Raw genomic sequence first — 22,059 nt, forward strand, 5'->3', positions numbered from 1 at the left:
GTATATGTTGGTGTGTTTGTGTGTACATGCAACTGGCTATGCTTATCATGCACGTGCAATACAGGTGAAGAGAAGACAACTCCACGAACACACCAGCAGCCAGGAAGGCATGCTTCATCACCTGAAGGCAATGTTTGGAATGATCACCACTTTGAGACAGGACCTGCAGGGCAGGGACGCTGCCCTGGTAGCCAAAGACCAGGAGATCCGGGAGCTGCACACCGCGTTGAGCCATGTCAAAGCCAAGTGTGACCGAATGGAACGCGATGTCAAGGACGGTAAGATAGCAACAAGTACTACTAAAAAAATAAAAACAGAAGAAATCACATGGAAACGAGTTATATAACAACTATCCACGACTATATCAAGATAATATTATGCAGTCAGAAAGTGCGATAACAGGGCGTAAACGTTTCCGTGTGATTTCTTCTATTTTAATTATATTTATTGGCTCAGTATCCGAGACAAATACTACTGTTGTTTTTTATATTGCTAGCACCTTCGCAATGTAAGCGGGTTTGCCAACGTCGCTTGTGCCGTTCAGGGCGATAAAGGAACAGAAAATGCATTACTACTGCTGTGGATATCGGAATCCGGTGGAATGACCGTGGCCAGCCCCTTACTACCTTAGCATGAAGTACACGCACTGAAGTTCATATACACACTGCAAACATGGCGCGGCAGTGCTCACGGCTGCAAGGCCAGAGCCCCGTGGCTGCGTCGCTTCTCAACGGACTTCAATGTCCACACCAGTACATGCGTTGCGTCCAGTCACTTGTCATTACAAAAAAATAGATACATAAAAGATGCCGGGACAGGTGGTGAACAGAATTCGCTTTGAAAAGGACGTTTTTTTGTCAGTCGTAAACGGACACAGCTTATTGAGCATTGAACCCCTCAAACTGCTGATGAAAACAGTACAAAGTAAAGTTAGCCGGATTCGCGGCCGCATCACCCGATGTGTTGAGGAACACATCAAGCAAATACATTCGCATCGGCGGGCCACCACTTCACCTACATGCATATATCCTCAGTCTCGAATGCAGATCTCACAAGTGAGTTAGGGGAGAGGGGATACGTCTCTCAAGCAAGCGGGCGGGAAAGTACAAGTCGGATAAAACCCATCGGGTCAAGGTGTGCACTGTTGACCGGGTTTTTGTCTCCACATCGCCCACCTATATGTTGGACTCAGTAGAGCGTCCAGCCCCTATATGATGTCCAACCCCTATATAGAGTCCATTGGTCCCAAATCCACTGTACAGAGTCCAAACTTGGAATCAACTGTGAGCTCAAAGTTTAGATGGACATCACTCCCTGTATAGAGTCCAGCCAATTGGCTTCACCCCTATATAGAGTCCATTGGTCCAAAATCAACTGTATGGAGTCCAAACTTTGAAATCAACTATAAGGAGTCTTTATGTGGACAACACTCCCTGTATAAAGTCCAGCCAATTAGGCATCCCCTATCCAGAGTTCGAAATTAGACATAGGATCTGCTGTAAGCAGTGAATATTAACCAGAAAACGGCCTCTCCCTTTAATCCTTTACATCATTTACTTCTCAAGATAAAAAAAGAAGTATTGAGGCGCCACTGCAGCCATTTCATTACATGAAAAACCCTACAAACACCATCCTCAAATCAAGTGGTCTCTTCGCAGACGCTGCAAATTACAATATCTCAATTATGTAGGGTTGCCAAATTATTGTGCACGCACACACACACATGCACACACCCACACAACGCCAAGAAAATACCTAGAAAAAACCAATAATCGAAAGAGAACAATGGAGAGCCAAGGATTAATTATTTGTTTTCAAATTATTGTGCGCGCGCGCACACACACACACACACACACACACACACACGCACGCACGCACACACGCACGCACACACACAAATTTATACAAAGCCAAGAAAACACCAAGAAAAGAGTAGAGACACAATACACACGCAACTCCAACAGCCATGCAAACGTCCACCCATTTACACGTAAAGTCAAGAGGAATAACAAATAATTGTACGAAACGAATGCATACGTGGGCGGATGCACGCACGCTTACATACATGTAGTAGTGTAAGAGAGTAACATAGTGCAGTAGTCAGCATAATACTAGCACATGCTGAGAGTGCAATAGCAAGCTTCACCATTGCTCATGGCCATGCAAATGTTCAGCAGCACTCAGTTCCGCAAGCTTCTGAAGATCAGCACACCTGCAACAAATAGATAGCACAAGGATACGCTTATTACCGTAATGATGCATGGGAGCACACAACTACCAAGTTCTCAACGAATGTGATGCTCAATGAAAATCCATCCACACAAAGACCTGTGAACAGGTGACGGTGGGGACAATAATCTATTAGTAATACGAGAAATAAGATCGTTTGTGCACACTCAAGACGCACAGACACACCACCATACATGTAGCATACACAGTGTTTCACTTCACTGCAACTAAATTGAAATGAGATGATTTAAACAATCTGTACAGCGTTGCAGTCAGTCAGTCTTCCCCAAGATGGAAATGCAATGATTTGTTGTCACGAGGCAGTTTCACTGACACAATGTCATGTTTGTGACATCAAAACGGTTACTTCATGGAATACGAGTACATGTATTAGCTTGAGAAGCTTTTTCTTGTCATCGGCATACAAGAAATCCTCCTCCTCCTACTACTACTAGTACACTGGCACTGCATTTGTGGATCCCATTGTATTTGACATCATACTAGAGCCTAGTAGAGGAAGAGTGTCGTGGAGTTCACATAATTATCACAGGGATAAAAATACATTTCTCATGAAATAAAATAATAATTGATGATAGCTAGACGATCGTATACGATTGACGCAAAGTCCTTGCAGTCCTTGAGGACTATTACGAAGTGGTTGATTACTTTTAGGGCATTCATTCAAGCAACATCAAACAAACACGATACGATCCTTGAAAATGGAAAAAAATCAAGCATAACGACAGAACAGCAGACCAATCGAAACGAGTAAAAGCTTCCTTACCTCAGTCATCGTCCTGCCATGTAGTTGGACAGCCTTTTGACACGGTGGTACAGGCAGCTCCTGTCCAGTCAAAAAGGGTATCCTTGTGGCGTCGAACGAAAGAGAGTGTCAGTGTATCTGACTCGTCAGATTGGAACTGTGCTGAACTTTTCTCGTTCTCCGCTTTCTGCTTTCATCCCTCGCTCTGATGAAACCGTTCAAACGCCTTACTGGCAGCAATGGCCAGCCAAACAGGGGATCCTTGTGGCGTCGAACGAAAGAGAGTGTCAGTGTACCTGACTCGTCAGATTTGAACTGTGCTGAACTTTTCTCGTTCTGCAATTTCTGCTTTCATCCCGCGCATTGTTGAAACGTCTTCAGAGAACCACAAGACGCTTTCCAGATTTGATTTTGAACGTCTCCTTATCCTCCTTGGTTACCTCGATACAGATTACTGTCAGCAACTGCACAGCAGAACTGGCAGCCATGGCTGAAGTAAAGAAAGGAATGCGCTGCCATGAGGCAAGCAAAACTGAAAAGGTGTCTGTTCTCTTTCGGGCACAACACACAGGACGGCGTGACTGGATAAAAAAAAAACTGGACTCCTGGACCGTGAATAGGGGACTTGTAGAAAAAGTGTACTCCTTATAGGGGATTGCGCGGCAGGATGAAGCTGATCAAAACTGAGTGGACTCATGGACACTGTATAGTGGATTTTGGACCAATGGACTCCATATAGGGTGGTGGACATCATATAGTGCATGGACTCTATACTGAGTCCTACATATATACACAGCAAATTCATTATTTTGCACGCAGCAGTTTGTATGACTTGCTACAGGGATCTCGTGCAATAATATTTTAAAAACACTACATTTATTCAGAGGATCTGTCAGGGATGTGAACTGCCTGAAAAGAGAGAAAAATGCCAACCCCACCTGGACTCTAACCCGGACCTTGCTTGTCATGAGCAATACGTCTATGTGCTTGTTTTCCTCTGTAGGCTTTGGAAGGCAGAGCAAAGAGATGGCCGATTTCCGGCAGGACGTCAACTCACTGTTGGGAGAGGAGGCTAGTCAGGGCGACGTAGCCCAGAGACTTGGTGTTGTCGAGCATCGTGTCGGCGCAATGGAAGTGGCCAGTGTCACGGCTGCTCGGGAAGCTAAGGTGAGGTGACCGGTTGTCAGCATTGCAGCAGTGCACACGTGTGTGTGTGTGTGTGTGTGTGTGTGTGAGTGCACACGTGTGTGTGTGTGTGTGTGTCTGTCTGTGTGTGTACGTGTGTACGTGTGTGCGTGTGTGTGTGTGTGTGTGCGTGTGTGTGGGTATGTGTGTGTGTGTGTACGTGTGTGCGTGTACGTGTGTGCGTGTGTGTGTGTGTGTGTGTGTGTGTGTGTGTGTGTGCGCGTGTGTGTGTTTGTGGGTATGTGTGTTTGTGTGTGTACGTGTGTGCGTGTGTGTGTTTGTGGGTATGTGTGTGTGTGTGTACGTGTGTGCGTGTACGTGTGTGTGTGTGTGTGCGTGTGTGCGTGTACTTGGTCCGCGTCAGCGATATTGTCGCTTATCTTTCAGCTCTGTTTATATGTCGCCAATGCTCACTTGGCAGCCCATTTCATCCCAATTTTGGTTAGTAAGTTAGTTTACTAGTACCTGAAAGGTCTAGCTAGATTTCGAGTGGATTTCGAGAGCGACGGGTGGGTGATTTTGATTGATACAGCGCAGCAACAACATAGATGATCTTGTTACGCTGTGCAGGCAAGAGCAGCGCAAGCCACAAGAAAGTAATTGGCTACTCGGAATCAGCTCCATTTTTGCTGAACGGCCGAGATCGCTCACCGCAGGGATCGCTCGTCAAGCAGAGATTGCAGCTCCTTCACCTCCAGCTCTACGCACGGAGTATCCAGAGCGACAAGGAGATTTGCAAGTACTGTACGCGTCGTCGTCGTTAAAAATAAAATCTTGCAAAGAACGGTGTCTGGTTAGAACTACACAGGCTGTCGTGCTGCCCACGCGAAGTTCTATAGAGAAGGCGACCGTCACGATCGACTTCTCTTTAGAAAATAGCCAGGCAGCGGAGCGGAGGAGAGATGAGCTTGAAAAAGCAAGAGAGTCGATCCCGAGCAAAAAAATGTGTCACCAGCGCCGAGAGCAGCGACGAGGAGGACCGAAAAAGTATGAAGCCTTCCTTTGCCAATAAATTCCTCCTAGCTAGTTGTCATTCTATACCTTACCTTCCATCATACCAAGTTGTATCACTTCAAGTGCACGCGTTGATGTCCAAAGTCTAAGTTCAAATTTTCGAAAGATAAGCGACAATATTGCTGACGCGGACCAAGTACGTGTGTTTGTGTGTGTATGTGTGTGTGTGTGTGTGTGTGTGTGTGTGTGTTTGGTCCTGTTGTCATGGTACTCAGAGGTACAACCAAATACAGATTCCTTGCATTGTGAACTAAGGCTTGTGTCGCAGTTCTCATCGTGGGTCCGGCACTTTCGCAAGTCCATGGCAACTCTGCCTTGCATGCGTGTTGGCGTGCAAGCACCAACTATGCAGAGACTTGCGAGATCAATGCACATGCGACCTTACTGTGCATATCATTGTCGTCTGCTCTTGCTAAAATCTTAATTTTCGTGTTCTTAGTGGCAACAGTACATGCATCGCATTTCCCCGAATGCACATTGCACCTCTTTTTACAATCCGAGTAAAGAAGGGGCTGCGACTTACAATCGAGTGTGACTCCCTACTCTTGTGAATGTATTGATACTACTCCGTTTCTGACTTGAAAATCGGGTTGCGACTTATAATACAGTGCGACATATAATCAGGGGAGAACACGCGGTTCGCGTTAAGCTTGGCTGGAGGCCGAGTGTTTCGCATCCGTAGGCACGCCACAACCCTCTGTGGATCAAGGCGCAGATGCAGCGAACTAAGGTACTAACTAGCTGATCTGCTTTTTTATTATTTTATTTTATTTTTTACAAAACAACACACACCATTTGACGGCACAAGGCTTGCTTTTGTTTCTCCTATGTAGGAGGTTGCGTCATCATCGGAGGCGTCATGGAGGAAGTGCTTTGACAGCCTGGACTTGCGCGTGTTTGAACTTGAGACTTCGTCCTACTCGGGCGTTCTCATGTGGAAGTTCACTAACTTCTGGAAGCACTTTGAGACCGCAAAGAACGGCAGCAAGGTAGGAAGGGCTCGGCTGCGTTGAATGATCACAAAGGCCTTTAGAAGAAATTTGTGAGCAGCTAGCGCGAAAAGCAGGCAAAAGAAGAGTTCTCCTATGTGGATTTTCTTGTATACTGGGTTCCCGAAATGGAATACTACGCTCACACCTTTGACCAAGTTGAGGTACTAATGTTGTGTATCACTGGCCGATTATCAGTCCATAACACACAACAAGAGCTTCGGTTGTTGTAGCTTGACTCTGGTCAAGGCTACGAGTAAGATCATTTCAAGTAATGAAGTCGATGATAAGAAGAAATTCGGCAGCTCTTTTACCAACCGGAAAGAGCTCTTTGTTTCGGGGGAAAACAGCAGCAACACCATTACGAGCACATTGTAATCAAATATGAATACTACAGAAAAAGGGTGAGTACGGTGCTGGCCCAATTCGGCACTAGCACCCCGAAGAGAAAATACAGCGTGCAACAATGCAGTACGCATAGCAGATTTAGGCGCACGATGCGCAAATAAGGAGTTGATTAGATTATTCTCGCGATTCGCGACTAGACCGAGTGAGGGAAGGTTTGACCAGTACACAATGCTGATGCAGGATGGAAGCCAGTCATTCCCGCAATACATTTCCACGCAAATTGTCATGGGGAGCCATCCAGTGATCCTGCTCTTAAAGTTTTTTAAATTAATAGAATACCGAGTTTCAAATTAATAGAATGTTCGGCTTTTTAGGGGAAAAAACTAATCACGGGAAGAACAATTTTCATTGGTTCTGGTTGCTTGCATTTCAAATGAATGGAACGATCAAACACTGGTTTGTGTGGATTTCTGGAGCCATTGACTACTGGTGATGGATTTGAAGAGGTTTTAGAAACTCGTTGTTTTGCTTTCCATGAATAGAATGTTCCTGCTTGGTGATCATATGCCATGATTTACACAGCACAACACCGCATCGCACATCATTATACGCAGTAGTGTTCTAATCTGGCCTTTCCTGCATGTCCTGTGTCCCTGTTCCCTGATGCTGCAGACGTCACACTACAGTCAGCCATTTTACTCCAGTCGTCATGGTTATAAGGCATGCGCTCGCCTGTACCCCAACGGTGACGGTGCTGGCTTCGGTGAGTTTCGAATATTGCACTGCAGCCCCTCCGCACAGAGGTGACGTAGCTCACATCTTTTTTTGGCTCTACACGCTGTGTAATGTATATAATAATTATTATACTGCTCCTGTGTGGCTTCCACTGTATCCACTGTTCCTATTACCTGATGATGGCCGAGTGCCGAATCGTTGTGAAATGCCGGAACTGGTTCGGATGTGCAGCGCCATGGGAATGGTTGTGTCTACCCGAATTCCTTGTTTGTTGTTTCAGTCATAGTAGAGTAGAGCTCCGCCAGTGTTCAGGGAGATTTTCCGGTGAATGGAATCCTATCGTATCTGGTTCAAGCAGAGCGTGAACATAGAGGTCACTCATTTAGAACAAGACCAGGGTACGAATATTTGTACAGCAGATCAGCAGTGGAAACTATCCTTGTTCGTGTGAGATTCAGTTGGACTCAGCTTTCCGCATCCATAGGTATGTCTCCACCCTCGGTTCATAGGTATGTCTCTACCATCAGTTCATAGGTATGTCTCTACCATCAGTTATCAAGTCGTGGGAGTGAATGCAGCATTGAATGTACAGGTAATTTGATATAGGAGAATGTTGTGAGATGCTGGCCCTCCTGGCTTCAGTACTGGCTGATCAAAAGTAGTATGATTTTATCTCCATGATCCAAGCAGCTGTATGCAGGTCCCGCGGTAGGAATCCCCCGGAAGTCCATTCCACATTTTTCTCTTGGACAGGGTCTTATCGATATTCATTTTTCAATCACCTTGCCTTTCTTTGCCTCCAGATAAGTATATCTCAATCTTCTTCGTGATCATGGCTGGTGAGTATGATGCGTTGCTGACATGGCCGTTTAACCGCCGTATCACACTGACACTGCTCGACCAGTCGCCGGCCAGACGTGACATCAGCGAGACATTCATGCCTGACGTTCGCTCCACCAGCTTCCAGAAACCAACGTCTGGAATGAATGTTGCTTCAGGTCAGTGCTAGGAGACAGCAGTGAGATTTACTCTTGCAGCACTTTCTTCTCTCTGTTCTGTTCACACGCAGACAGAAGAACGAGCGGTTGCTTTTTCGTAACTCTTGAGTTTCACGAACTGAATCGATCATCACAATTATGCAAATTGATACTGGCCCTGCCCTGAGAGTACTGCTATATGCCATGAGTGTGGCAAGCGCAGCGTCACAACTACCATGTGATGTGTAGCGCGATATGGAGTGGGTGAGAAAGTGTTATTCTGTTCATAACGTACGTGTGGTGTTCTGAACCCAATGGCTTTAGGTGATTGATAGGAGACAGCAGTAAAATCACTCTTGCAGAACTTTCTGCTTTTTTCTATGCAGTTCATATCATGTGTGACGTACTGAACCCAATGGATAAAGTTTTGTTTTGTGTTGAATCAAGGGGGCGGCTTGTACTCAGGGGACTATGGGTGTTGAGTAGTGTATGATGCAGTGATGTCGTGTGCGTGATAATGGGAGGCCGGTGACTAGCCAGACTGTTTAACGGATATGAACATTGCAATGTACATTCGAATTTCAAGGAATACAAGCAAGTCAGACTAGAGAATTACCGTATTTTCCGGAGCATAAGCCGCACTTTAAACACATAAACACACCAGTAATTTACCCAAAATATCCTGGTGCGGCTTGCACTGCAATGGTCGAATTCACGATGATAAAGAGGGTACGACAATCAAGCGTACTAACCGGGCGGTAATCGGGAAAACCGTTCTGAACACTTCTTTTTCTTTTCACGTGTACATGTTCACCTTCACATTGCTCTGGCATGTTTATTACTATTGAAACAAAGCATGGCTGCCGCACAATTAGTACTCTTGATTGCCATATTAGAGTTGCTGTCTCTGAAATCCTTGCTTATAGACAGGGTGGATGTCATTATTTTGTGACCCAGAATCTGCGTGTGGGGATCCAGCGCAGCTTGTACACGTACTCCGGAAAATAGGGAATATCTGTGTGCGTCACTATGCAAGTTCACTGTGTGTTGCGGACAGCCGGTTCCCTCTACCTCCTGGTATGCTAGATCTGCGGACAGAACTGTTTCGTCCTTTGTGGACTCATCAGCGCAGCACAGAGAAAATGAAGCTGAACCTGATAGCAATGAAAAGCAAATAATCCAAATTGTAGCGTAACTTGTACAGTGCGTATCGGTTATAGTGTGGTCGTGTAAAAGAATATACCGCCTACAAGAATGAACTCTCATATTTTCATAATCATAACATGGGTTTCATGTGTGTATTTATTCTTACAAGCAATGTTATCGTGTAATGGAATATATCGGTCCTAAGAATGGACTTTGTGTAGCAAAACATGCCAGATTAGTACAAAGTGTATCGCCTGTAGTAATAACATCTGCCCGATACAGTTCTGAACCGACTCGAATTGCATCATAATGCTGCAAGTGCATCTGTTGTGGTCATGTAGCTCATGTTGCTCAGCCACATGGTGATCCTATGGCCCAGTAATGCCAGTATGGGACTACTTTGGAAGTATGAGCAACCGCATACACAGCAGCACTACGTTGCATGTATGATGATCTTCCTGGCTATGCGCACATGCATATGATACGTCACACTATATTTATCGTATGTAAGAAATATCGGAAATAAGAATAGAAAGTCGTTTTTTCAAACACCCACGCTATAACCGATACCTACTGCAGTTTCTTGGTCCTTTTTCTTTACTGTAAATATTCCAAAGCCAGATGTATGTTCAGTCAACTTCGCGTATAACGACACTCGGCGGGGCATCAGAAAAGTGTCCTTATTCGCGAAGTGTCGTTATACCCGAAGTCTCATTATATGTATTACAGTTGGATGGGACTTTGCTCTGGGCATGAATTCTGTCGGTATTCGCGAATTGTCGTTATATCCGCAGTCGTTATCAGCGAAGTTGACTGTATGTATGCACCGTTTCTCTGGACCACTGTTCTGCCTTGTGTTCCCAGGCTGCCCTTGCTTTGTGTCGCACAAGATCATCCAGGCAGCACCGCACCAGTACGCGAAGAACGACACGCTCTATCTGCGCATCAAGATGGACACGACCGGTCTTGACAACCATTAACTCGGGGATCGTTGTGAAACGGTGAGGTATGCTCAGCACCCGTCCCGCCCTCCCCCCCCCCCCTCCTGCCCGTCCTCTCCCCAGTCCTGCCCAGCCTGTCCCCCCGTCCAACATGAGTACCGACTCCCATCCTGTCCTGCTTCCGCTCTCTATCTATCACCACATCCCAATCAGCTTGTGTTCCCTGATCTATTTACTACAATGACATCACACTACACACAGCAACATAGCCTATCATTCTTGCACCACTCATATATCTATCAACTCGCTCATCCACTTCTCTTTTCAGCAATACTCTAAAACCCGTATGTTATCTCCGTGTGTGGAGTAGTAACTTCACGACTTCACTCACCTCTATATTATCCTATACTCGTATGACAGTTATCTCTGTGTGGGGAGTAGTAACTTAACGACTCCACTCACCTCTCTATTATCCTATACCCGTACGATAGTTATCTCTATGTGTGGAGTAGTAACTTCACGACTCCACTCACCTCTCACCAGCCCCGGACGTCACACTACAATCAGCCACGTCACTTGTCTTTTCGTAGTATGGATTTCATAGTCACATGCAACACCTCTGCTGATGTATTCTATTCTCCCACGCGACGTTTGTTTCCGACATTCGCCATTGTCGTATCCCTAGTTTCATTCTCCACAACTCTATACCGTTGTGACTCTACTCTACTCAACAATGACAGTTTCGTGTCTCCTCGACTGCCCTATGTCAACGTCATACGCCTCTCTCTCTCTCTCTGTGTCAGCGTCTCGCTCATACTGTAATCGCAATCTATTCGCCTCCACTCTACGTCTACTGTGCTATCGCCACGTTCTGATTTCGTCACCCTCACCGACAACTATTATATCATATCACTTCCTGATTTCACCACCCCACTAACAGCCATTACATCATGCCATGTCCTGATTTCGTCTACCTCATCAACAGCTACTGCAACATTACCGCGTTACCACACTCTGATTACATCGCTTACATCTGCAACCATTACATCATCACTTTTTTTACCAGGCGTGGGCCATCCCCTGACTTCATAGGTGCCAAACATTTTATTTGTTTCAAAAAATAAATCAATAAATCTTTGTGTCATTAAATCATCACCCTGTCATGGTTACATCACTTATAATATCTGCAACCATAACATCATCGCCTTGTCATAATGACATCACTCCAACCAACAACTACCACCAGAGCATCACAACCTGACGGAACCACGCTCATGTGAATGTTCAACTGCAGCAAGGTTACACCTTACGGCCATCTCCCTCGTATTCCAATGCATTCATATTTATGTATGTTGCAGCCCTACGGGGCATTATCATGTTATGTTGTACTGTTGATTTGGCCGTATCCCCCATCGACTCTGTGACCACACCATCAGAAGAGAGCCGCCAACAACAACAGCGTCATCCTCTGACTGCGTGCTCATGCTGATCTTCAACGGCAGACAACCGTCTATTCGCCCATGCTCTGGTGGAACGCCAACCCACTCTACAAGAAACAATTTCTTTACCGCTCTATCGCTTCTTCCTGCTAATCCCACATTTGGGCTCGGTACTCAAAGTTGTTCAAGTGTCCGCCTTGCTGTATTTGCGTTAGTTCAAGTAGCTCTATAGTTGTACCTCAGTACCAGTAATACCATTCTTCAGCCACTCAAGACAAGCCAAGTCTAGCCATCCGTCGGGTCTCAACTCTATGCAATTTACATTCCATTCCGGTCTGGTATTCGGACCGGAGGTTGGTGACAAATCCTGCACTGTCTTGTTACTGGACACCAGCGGTGATGATGTCATACCTGACATCATACTGACATCACACCATCCAAAGCAACAAGTACAGATTTAAGTTCATCACTAATGACTATAGAGATCTCAGCCATTCTCAAGAGTTGTTCATCACCAATGGCGGCGAGGATTTCAGCCATTTCTTCTCCAAAGTTAAGGCTCAGCATCATGTCAAATTTCGTCAAGCTGAGCCAGGCTTATTCCGGTACCGACGCGTTCGAACGTGTCGGTCGGCCCTGTCGTTTCTGCTCGTTTCTGCTCGCTATCGCCCGGGGCAGTGCAGCGCAGCTGAGATTGTGAATGCAGTATGTGCATCCAATGCTGCAGCTATGACTGCCGCCTCCGTGCAGCCCATCCCGCCATCACCGTATGGCATGCGATGGGCCTCAGCTTTGCAGTACGAGTCACACCGTCGCCACAGCAACAGCGCTGAAGCGAGACGTCACCGCTCGCTCCGTCTCCGCCATCCGCTCCACCAACGGACGGACACACAAGTCGCCGATACGGCTTACTCCGTTCCAGCGAGTAAGCCTGTCACTTCTCCGATAGCTGTATATCGGATTGTTAGAGGGTGTAGCCCAAGGGCTCATCCCCAATAGACTAGGGTAGGGCTCTTGGGCTGCTTCGGCATAACATTAAGGTATATGACAATCTAGGGGTTCTTTGAAGGCAGGATGTGTGTCCGTTGACGGTTGCCTGATGTTTGGTTGGTCGAGGCTGTGTTGCAGACGTTCCATACGCTTCTAGTGCTTTGAGCTGCCGTGCTCCGAGGCCGCGTGCCGTTGCCGTGTGACTCATTGGCGTGTTCTCCCCCGGCTGTTGATCTCCTCCGTCGGCTGTGAGTGCTATGTCGCCGTTGCACCTGCTGCGTGTGTTGGTCTGGGTGTCACCTCTTCCAGGCTAGCTCAGTGTATGCACGTGCCATCACAGACTCGTTGCCGGATGGCTTGTTGACTGGCTATCTATTGTGGCTTTCTGTGTATTATATGTACTTGTATTGTGTAGACTAGTCATGTTTTGTTTTGCTTTCTTAGAATACACACACACACGTACACACACACACGTACACACACACATGTACACACATGCACGCGTACACACACACAAACACACGTACACACGCATACACACACAATCACGTACACACACACACACACACACACACACACACTACACGACAACTCTACACTCCCCCCCCCCCCCTCCCTCCCCGCCCTTCCCCCAGTGCTGAGCAACCGTATACCCTCATCGTTTCGTGGCCTTCCCCGGGGTCCCATCACTGCCATGGTTCCTGAGGTACCTGACGTGCACCAACTGCCATCGTCATCACGGGCAACGTGACCAAGATGACATCATCATCATGGTCAACCGGACCGAGATGACATCATCGTGCACCGAATGCCGCCCAGGACGAAAGCCGTGAGCAGGTCAAGCCAAGGTCGTGTCCGCAGAGTCCGTAGCGCACCGTAACGTGAGTTAGCACTCTGCCGCCGTCGAAGCCTGTGCCCGCACATCAGGGCATAGTGTGCCCGCACATCAGGGCACACTGCACCCGCGCATCTGGGTGCGTCCACTTTTTCATGCATTTGTTTGCGCTTGTTGTTTGCGCTTTTTCTTTACGTAACTGCATGATTGCTCCTGCATGCTGTGTGCATGTATTCCAAGATGATTGCGATTTTGTTTTTGGACCATAGTGTCAGCTATTCTTTCATGTTGTCAGCACGTCTAATTATCGTGTTATTGTGCAATTCTTTGGTTATGTTTGCCTATCTCGATCACTTGGTTTTAAAAGCCTACAAGTACTGCGAAAGCACATTATTTTTGGTGCTGCGAAAACATATGTCTGCTGCTAAAGTATGACTGTTATCTACTGCAATCTGCTGTGAAAGCTTGTGTTTGCTATGAAAGCATATAATGTCTGCTGCAGCAAAAGCGTCAATTGCCTGCGAAATCTTGTACCTGCTGCGAAAGCATGGATTTGGTAAACCTGTTTGTATCCTTCAGTGCTTCCTCGCTATAACAATTTCTATGTAGTCTGATATCCGAGATAAGCATTTTGCTCACAGATCTGTAGACAAAAATGATGTTTTTTTAGAAAGCTCTTCGATTAGGCATGTACCACGGTTCCTCCACGGTTCCTCCAGAGATACACCATTATCAGTTTCAGTGCCCATATCGGCACAATATTACCCTCAAATTTCCTTTTGGCATTGACCACTATGTTCTGCCTTTTTGACATGATAGCAATGTGAGAGGCTATTCTGTACATGAAAGAATTGTTATCCAACTGATTTATATTCTTTCCGACTTGCTGTGTGCCACTTGGTGAATTGTGTGTGTGTGTGTGTGTGTGTGTGTGTGTGTGTGTATGTGTGTGTGTGTGTGTGTGTGTGTGTGTGACCGTGTGTGACTGTGCATGCATGCGTGTGTGTGGGGAGGGGTATATGTGTGTGTGGAGGAACGCCACATCAATGACTAGTACGGCCTAGCCGAGGACCGTCGTGCGTGGAGACTGGCCTGCAACACCATCCAGCAGCCTAAACCTGCGTCTCGAGATTTCAGGTGCCACTGCGGCCGAGATTTTCGCCGTCACCAGGACCTCGCTCGCCACTCGAAGTTCTGTTCCGAGTGACTGAAACACTGTCGGTCCTTTCAGGACCTGCCATCATCTCCGGATGGGCATTATTGTATTGTATTGTGTGTGTGTGTGTGTGTGTGTGTGTGTGTGTGTGTGTGTGTGTGTGTGTGTGTGTGTGTGTGTGTGTGTGTGTGCGTGCGTGCGTGTGTGCACGAGCGTGCGTGCGTGTGTTTGAACGCTTGTGTATTGTATTATATAATTATTGAATGTTGTGTGTGTGCAGGGGCGTCGCACACGCTACGGTCACAACGGTATTGACCGTACCACTAGTTGCCACAAGTACCCCGTGAATCAATAAAATACACTGATTTGGGCTCTAACTGAATTTCCAAACTTTTCGGCTTAGCTATCCCTCCCCCCACGAGTAAATCGTACTTCAGATGGCTGACCGTACCACACCAAAATACATTCCGACGCCCCTGGAGGGGTTTATCTAGCTATGTACGAGTCTATGTGTAAACTTAGAAGTTTCGACTTCGGCGGTAATAGTCATGAAGTTGATTGTTCCAACTAGGAACACACGCAAGAAGCGTGTGTTCCTAGTTGGAACAATCAACTTCATGAGTCTGTGTGTGTTTATCTATCCGTTTGCGTTCCTGCGCTACGACAATTTATTTCTTGTGTTGAAGTCAGAATCTGCAACCATTACATGTCCGTCAGTTATTATTATTGTATGTAGAGAAGGTTGCTGATGTTTGTCGCTAAAACATCGCTATTCACTAGGAATGTTACAGTGAGGCCTACTGAGGGCTGCGTCCCACCCGCCTGTGTGGATTCGCAGGAAGTATGAGTTACGAAGTCTGAAGGAAATGTTGAACGGTCTCTGCTGGGATGACGACTACACCATAACTCAGTGGTTAGAGCATCGCTGGCTACAAGCGAAGGTCCCTAGTTTCGAGTCCTGGTGGTGACAGACTTTTCCCGTTTGTGTCTTTCCCTCAAACCAGTGAATGTGAGTGAATGTTTATTTGGTCATTTCCTGCGACGAATAGTGTAACCCGCCGTTCTTGCCTTATATTGGCAGTCTGACTCAACGGTGTGTAATAGTGCTTAGATTATTGAATGTCTTTCAAACGCCATTTTCCAATCATAGTAATTGAAGGGTAGGCTGGGTGAGGGGAGGGATGGGGCTCAAAAGAGCCCACTTGCATTCGTTGGATTGCTGGAGGGGGGGGGGGGGGGGGGGGGGGGCGGGGAGGGGTATCAGGGAAGTGTGAAACACGAGACAAAAGTCAGTTCCCGAGCTCGGCACTAGGTACTAGGTACGTCTAGGACTAGGACTAGTAGGAGAATAGCCTAGGTCACAGTAGGTGCAGAGTTTTTGACACAAGTCACTCGCCAACCATCGCACCTCGACTTTCTCAAGAAAGCTGTTTCCTTCAGAACAATAATAATTCAGTTTGTGCACTGCACTGTGGAGACGGTTAGTCTGCCCTAGGATAGCCTATGGCCTACACAGCCAGAAAGCGTTCCGTTAGTTAGTAACTGCATGCTTTTTTCATGAACTCCGTTTGCGTGTAGTGTGGGCACAGTATCTGGTATGGCATTTCGAGTTTTCAACAAATTCAGAGATTATTCCCTTGCCTTTCTCCAGCAACTACGGAAAGAAGAATGGAGGGTAAAGGTATAGTTTAGGGTCCCAAATTATTTTAGTGGGTCAGCATGCTCTACAGAGTCCCAGGCATGCACATTACACATAGGCCTTGGCCACAACTGACATCGAATACGATGTGGATGGACAACCACTGGTGTATGCAAAATCACCTTACGATGCGAACGAAGACGGCGCAAAGGACCATGAAAATTGTCTGAGTTTGAAGCTCGGTGATGCCGTGCGTGTCTTGAACACCTCCATGGGCAAGGGAAGGTGGTGGGTAGAAGTCATCATATTCGTCGTTCTGCCAGGAGGCTTCCTCCGCGCCGCGCAGGTCATCCTCAGTGCCAAGGAATGATGATGAAACGTAGCCAGACTCGCCATCGACTTGACCCACCACCATCCCTTGCCCATGGAGGTGTTCAAGACACGCACGGCATCACCGAGCTTCAACTAGTGACTCAGGCGATTTTCATGGTCCTTTGCGCCGTCTTCGTTCGCATCGTAAGGTGATTTTGCATACACCAGTGGTTGTCCATCCACATCGTACTCGATGTCAGTTGTCACAGTGGCCAAGGCCTATGTGTAATGTGCATGCCTGGGACTCTGTAGAGCATGCTGACCCACTAAAATAATTTGGGACCCTAAACTATACCTTTACCGTGTACTTGCCTCTCAGAGCTCTTGGTGGTGCTGCATCCGTGACGGATGAAAGCAAAATTAATGCAGCTGACACTACGTAGTCCCGACACTGCAGCGTCGAGTCCGACGAAACACGAAGAGGTTGAGCGTTCGGAACGATTCGGTAAGTGATACGCAACAATGCAGTGCAGCTTGCTAGAAAAAACGTTCAGAAGTTGCTTTGGATACCCAGGCCCCGCAAAGAGAGTACGGGTGGCCGCCTTGAGACAACATCAATTTTGCAGGGGTTGAATGCTATAATTTCGGAAAGGTTGTACTGTAGTGGTTTGAGCTCGTTGCTACAGGCTGTCCACATTCACAACAACTCGTCTGGCCACCAGATGTACATGTGTACTATAGTATATCATTCATAATGATAATAATAATAGTGGTGAAACGAATATCAAAACCCAGTAGCCGAATATTCTTTGGCTTAACGAACGAACGAACGAATATTCTTTCGTTAACACGTAGACATCACACACCCTCCTCTCAGTCATTTTATTAGATATTGTCACTATTATTAGGCATGACAAACGAAGGCACATATTTCTCCACTATTTCTAGGTCATTTTTCACAAAATCCCCAGCTGAAGTGCATTTTACACGCTCAAAAAACAGCTCAAGACGTGATTTTTCGTTCGACCGCCATAACTCCATTCCAAGAGTCCGAGTAGCTTCGAGACGATAGCTGAGAGTTTTCTAATGCCAGGGGCGTAGGCAGGGGGGGGGGGGGTGCTTTGGGTGCCAAAGCACCCCCTCAAAAAGTTCGATCTTGGTTCACAGCTGGTTCGAGAGAGGCAGACCCACTGATCACATGCGCAACTCTGCACATCGCACACTGTAGCCATCCCTGTTTTAGACCAGGGAGTAGTAGGTACTAGTAGGTACTACTCCCTGGTTCAGACCTGCAAGTACAATGTATCTGAAACCAATCCACATGCAGTGGACTATTAATTTTTGTCTCATGATTGGCCATTTTGCGATGAAATTTCTAGTCAAGGGAACTCCGCTTCGTACCTGCCGTTGTGCAGTGTCACATCAGGCCTCAGCAGGTTCAGCACATGATTTGTATCGCACTCCACATGTTTTGTTTATAGAAGCAAAGAATCATACAAACACGCCATTGGTAGAAGCAAGGAAGTAGCAACGCGGTCTATGGCTGGAAAGCACACGTCAGACATAGCAGTTTGTTCTCGCTATGATTTGAATAATGTAGTTCTCGCTGTTAATTGGTCTCGTTGTGGAAAGGCAAAGTTTCTTTCATGCATTTGCAAACGTGGATACAGCAGTAGAAGAGTGAAAGTAACGTTGAAGTGCAGTTTGAGTTTTTGTGGGGAATAGTGTAGGTTTGATCAAGGATGCCTTGCTGCACTATCAAACATGACGAAGGGGAAAAATGGCTCGAGAAATCCCACTTTAAAAGTTCGATGGAGAGTGTGATAATTCTGGAGAAAGCAGCATCCAGGACTTAGTCCATCATTAGTTGGAAGCAGGCCAGGGTGTAGTAAAATACCATAATCATTACTACTCCCTGGTTGGAGATTTTCCATTCGCTGATTGATATTCAGCGTCGAATTAGAGGCGAATTTTGCTCCCCCCCCCCCCACCCCAAATTCACGGATCGAATAATATGCATGAAAGGACCAACCTAAATGTACTTTTATGTGGAGAAAGTCGTAGCACCCCCCCCCCCCCCCTTGATCACTATCCTGGCTACGCCCCTGAATGCCGATGGAACTTTCGATGAAGCGGTTCGGTCAAGTATTCGCGAATTTACGGAAGTTTGAAGTCGCCCGGTACACTCTGCATACCCGGTTAGCGAATATTCGCCATGAGAAATATTCGTTCGAATGTGACAAACGGAACGAACATTCGAATATTCGGTATATTCGTTTCACCACTAAATAATAATAATAATAATAATAACTGGTTTGAGGGAAAGAGACAAACGGGAAAAGTCTGAAGAAAAAATTGACTGTCACCACCAGGACTCGAACCAGGGACCCTCGCTTGTAGCCAGCGATGCTCTAACCACTGAGCTATGGTGTAGTCGCCATCCCAGCAGAGGCCGTTCAACATTTTCTTCAGACTTCGTAACTCACACTTCCTGTGAATCCACACAGGCGGGTGGGACGCAGCCCTCACTGTAACCCACACACTTCACGTACAAACTAGCACGCGGGGAGCCCCAAGTCATAAAATATTAACTGGTTTGAGGGAAAGAGACAAACGGGAAAAGTCTGAAGAAAAAATTGACTGTCACCACCAGGACTCGAACCAGGGACCCTCGCTTGTAGCCAGCGATGCTCTAACCACTGAGCTATGGTGTAGTCGCCATCCCAGCAGAGGCCGTTCAACATTTTCTTCAGACTTCGTAACTCACACTTCCTGTGAATCCACACAGGCGGGTGGGACGCAGCCCTCACTGTAACCCACACACTTCACGTACAAACTAGCACGCGGGGAGCCCCAAGTCATAAAATATTAACTGGTTTGAGGGAAAGAGACAAACGGGAAAAGTCTGAAGAAAAAATTGACTGTCACCACCAGGACTCGAACCAGGGACCCTCGCTTGTAGCCAGCGATGCTCTAACCACTGAGCTATGGTGTAGTCGCCATCCCAGCAGAGGCCGTTCAACATTTTCTTCAGACTTCGTAACTCACACTTCCTGTGAATCCACACAGGCGGGTGGGACGCAGCCCTCACTGTAACCCACACACTTCACGTACAAACTAGCACGCGGGGAGCCCCAAGTCATAAAATATTAACTGGTTTGAGGGAAAGAGACAAACGGGAAAAGTCTGAAGAAAAAATTGACTGTCACCACCAGGACTCGAACCAGGGACCCTCGCTTGTAGCCAGCGATGCTCTAACCACTGAGCTATGGTGTAGTCGCCATCCCAGCAGAGGCCGTTCAACATTTTCTTCAGACTTCGTAACTCACACTTCCTGTGAATCCACACAGGCGGGTGGGACGCAGCCCTCACTGTAACCCACACACTTCACGTACAAACTAGCACGCGGGGAGCCCCAAGTCATAAAATATTAACTGGTTTGAGGGAAAGAGACAAACGGGAAAAGTCTGAAGAAAAAATTGACTGTCACCACCAGGACTCGAACCAGGGACCCTCGCTTGTAGCCAGCGATGCTCTAACCACTGAGCTATGGTGTAGTCGCCATCCCAGCAGAGGCCGTTCAACATTTTCTTCAGACTTCGTAACTCACACTTCCTGTGAATCCACACAGGCGGGTGGGACGCAGCCCTCACTGTAACCCACACACTTCACGTACAAACTAGCACGCGGGGAGCCCCAAGTCATAAATAATAATATGAACAGGTCGCATATTTCGCATAACCAAATCATATGGGGGTCATGCATCTGTCAATGATCGTTAAGTTAACCAGAGTTGCTTGTTGGTGGCGAGGTTGAGGCGTTCCTGAATCAGCACAATTCAGCGGCTTGAGGTCTTCTTTGATGTTGTCGACCCATCTCTTGTGGGGTCGTCCACGGGGGCGCTTGATGTCCGAAGTATTGAGCAAAACTTTAAACATACATAAACAAGATTCAATACTGTGATATTCCCAAGCAACGGAACCAAAAGCCCGGTTTGCTGCATTTATTCTAGAGTCCACGTCCTCAGATGACCCTAGCAAAGAGCCCAAGAGCTTCACTGATTTCCACTCTGGAACCTTGGAAGCAGTAAATGTGTGGGTTTTCTGAAGGTTAATTTAAGGTTGTCTTCAGCTAAAACGTTCTCGCATTTAGGTAGGAGGGCCGTAATTGTTTCTTTCTCAGTGGCATGAAGGGTGGTGTCGTCTGCGTACTGAGAGTGTGGACAAGGTAGAACTGAAGGGAAGGAAATCAAAATTAATGAACTTTACGCATATCTTCTTCAGCATACATGATATACGTTATCGGGGAAAGCGGCTCGCCTTGGACAACTCCAATGTTCGTCTCAAACGGTGTACTGAGCTGGTTACTGAGTTTGACCCGAGCAGACGTGTTCGACATGAGCGTTTCCGGCATTCTGACAGGGCAGTCTGCTGCCACCATCCTCTCCAGAGCTGTTTGGCGGATTATTGTGTCAAAGGCACCCGAGAAATCCAACAGTGCAGCTGAGTAGTGCCTGTCACCAAGAGTTGAGCGTTCGCACAACACTCTGGTTAGGAAGACACAATCTACTGTAGAGCGGCCAGCACGAAATCCTGCCCGACTCTCTCGGACATAAAGTGTGAAGTAACTCCGATGTCCTTATTGTCAGGATGGACGTGACAACTTTCCTAATGACTGAGAGCAACATAATAGGCCGATAACTCTTGGGAGCCCCCGGCTTGCCTGCCCGCTTTATGTACCGGTACAATTAGGCCAATACGGGGAGGTCATTGGGAGATGCTGAGATTAAGCTGCTGCTTCTTCTGTCCCATACCCACTTGCTAGCATTCAATTCACAGCAATCTTACTTGCTAGCATTCAATTCACGGCAATCTTACTTGCTAGCATTCAATTCACGGCAATCTTACTTGCAAGCATTCAAATCACGGCAATCATACTTGCTAGCATTCAATTCACGCCAATCTTACTTGCTAGCATTCAATTCACGGCAATCTTACTTGCTAGCATTCAATTCACGGCAATCTTCTCATGTACAAAAACACCACCGCTACCAACAATAAATTCGTTTCGTTTTCGGCCAGTGTGTTGCTGATATAATAGAGAAGCATATCAAAGGAAGAAATGAAGGGTGACATGGGCCAGAAAGGGTGACATGGTTTGGGTTGGTTTACTCCTCCCATGTCAGTCAAGTAGCAAGAAAATAATTGAGTTATAAAAACAAATACAAATCTCTGATTGGCTGGGAGAGTAAATCGTGCCGTGAGAGAAGCATATCAAAGGAAGAAATCATAAAGGGAGGGTGACATGGGCCAGAAAGGGTGACATGGTTTGGGTTGGTTTACTCCTCCCATGTCAGTCAGA

General features: G+C 46.8%; 1 protein-coding gene across 3 annotated transcripts in view; it reads left to right on the forward strand.

The window, feature by feature from the left end:
• The window catches only part of LOC135830136 (TNF receptor-associated factor 5-like), a 97,284-nt gene extending 82,811 nt beyond the window's left edge, over positions 1-14,473 (forward strand). For all 3 annotated transcript variants that reach the window (XM_065342527.1, XM_065342528.1, XM_065342529.1), the window contains exons 9-14: positions 65-278; positions 3,996-4,159; positions 6,025-6,180; positions 7,201-7,291; positions 8,067-8,261; positions 10,251-14,473. In XM_065342527.1, coding sequence (XP_065198599.1) covers positions 65-278; positions 3,996-4,159; positions 6,025-6,180; positions 7,201-7,291; positions 8,067-8,261; positions 10,251-10,366 — 936 coding nt within the window. In that variant the 3' untranslated portion in view covers positions 10,367-14,473. The remainder of the gene's footprint in view (positions 1-64; positions 279-3,995; positions 4,160-6,024; positions 6,181-7,200; positions 7,292-8,066; positions 8,262-10,250) is intronic.
• The last annotated feature ends 7,586 nt before the right edge of the window (positions 14,474-22,059 follow it).

The sequence above is a fragment of the Sycon ciliatum genome, chromosome 13, assembly GCF_964019385.1.
Source record: "Sycon ciliatum chromosome 13, ocSycCili1.1, whole genome shotgun sequence".
In the NCBI taxonomy this organism is placed as follows: domain Eukaryota; kingdom Metazoa; phylum Porifera; class Calcarea; order Leucosolenida; family Sycettidae; genus Sycon; species Sycon ciliatum.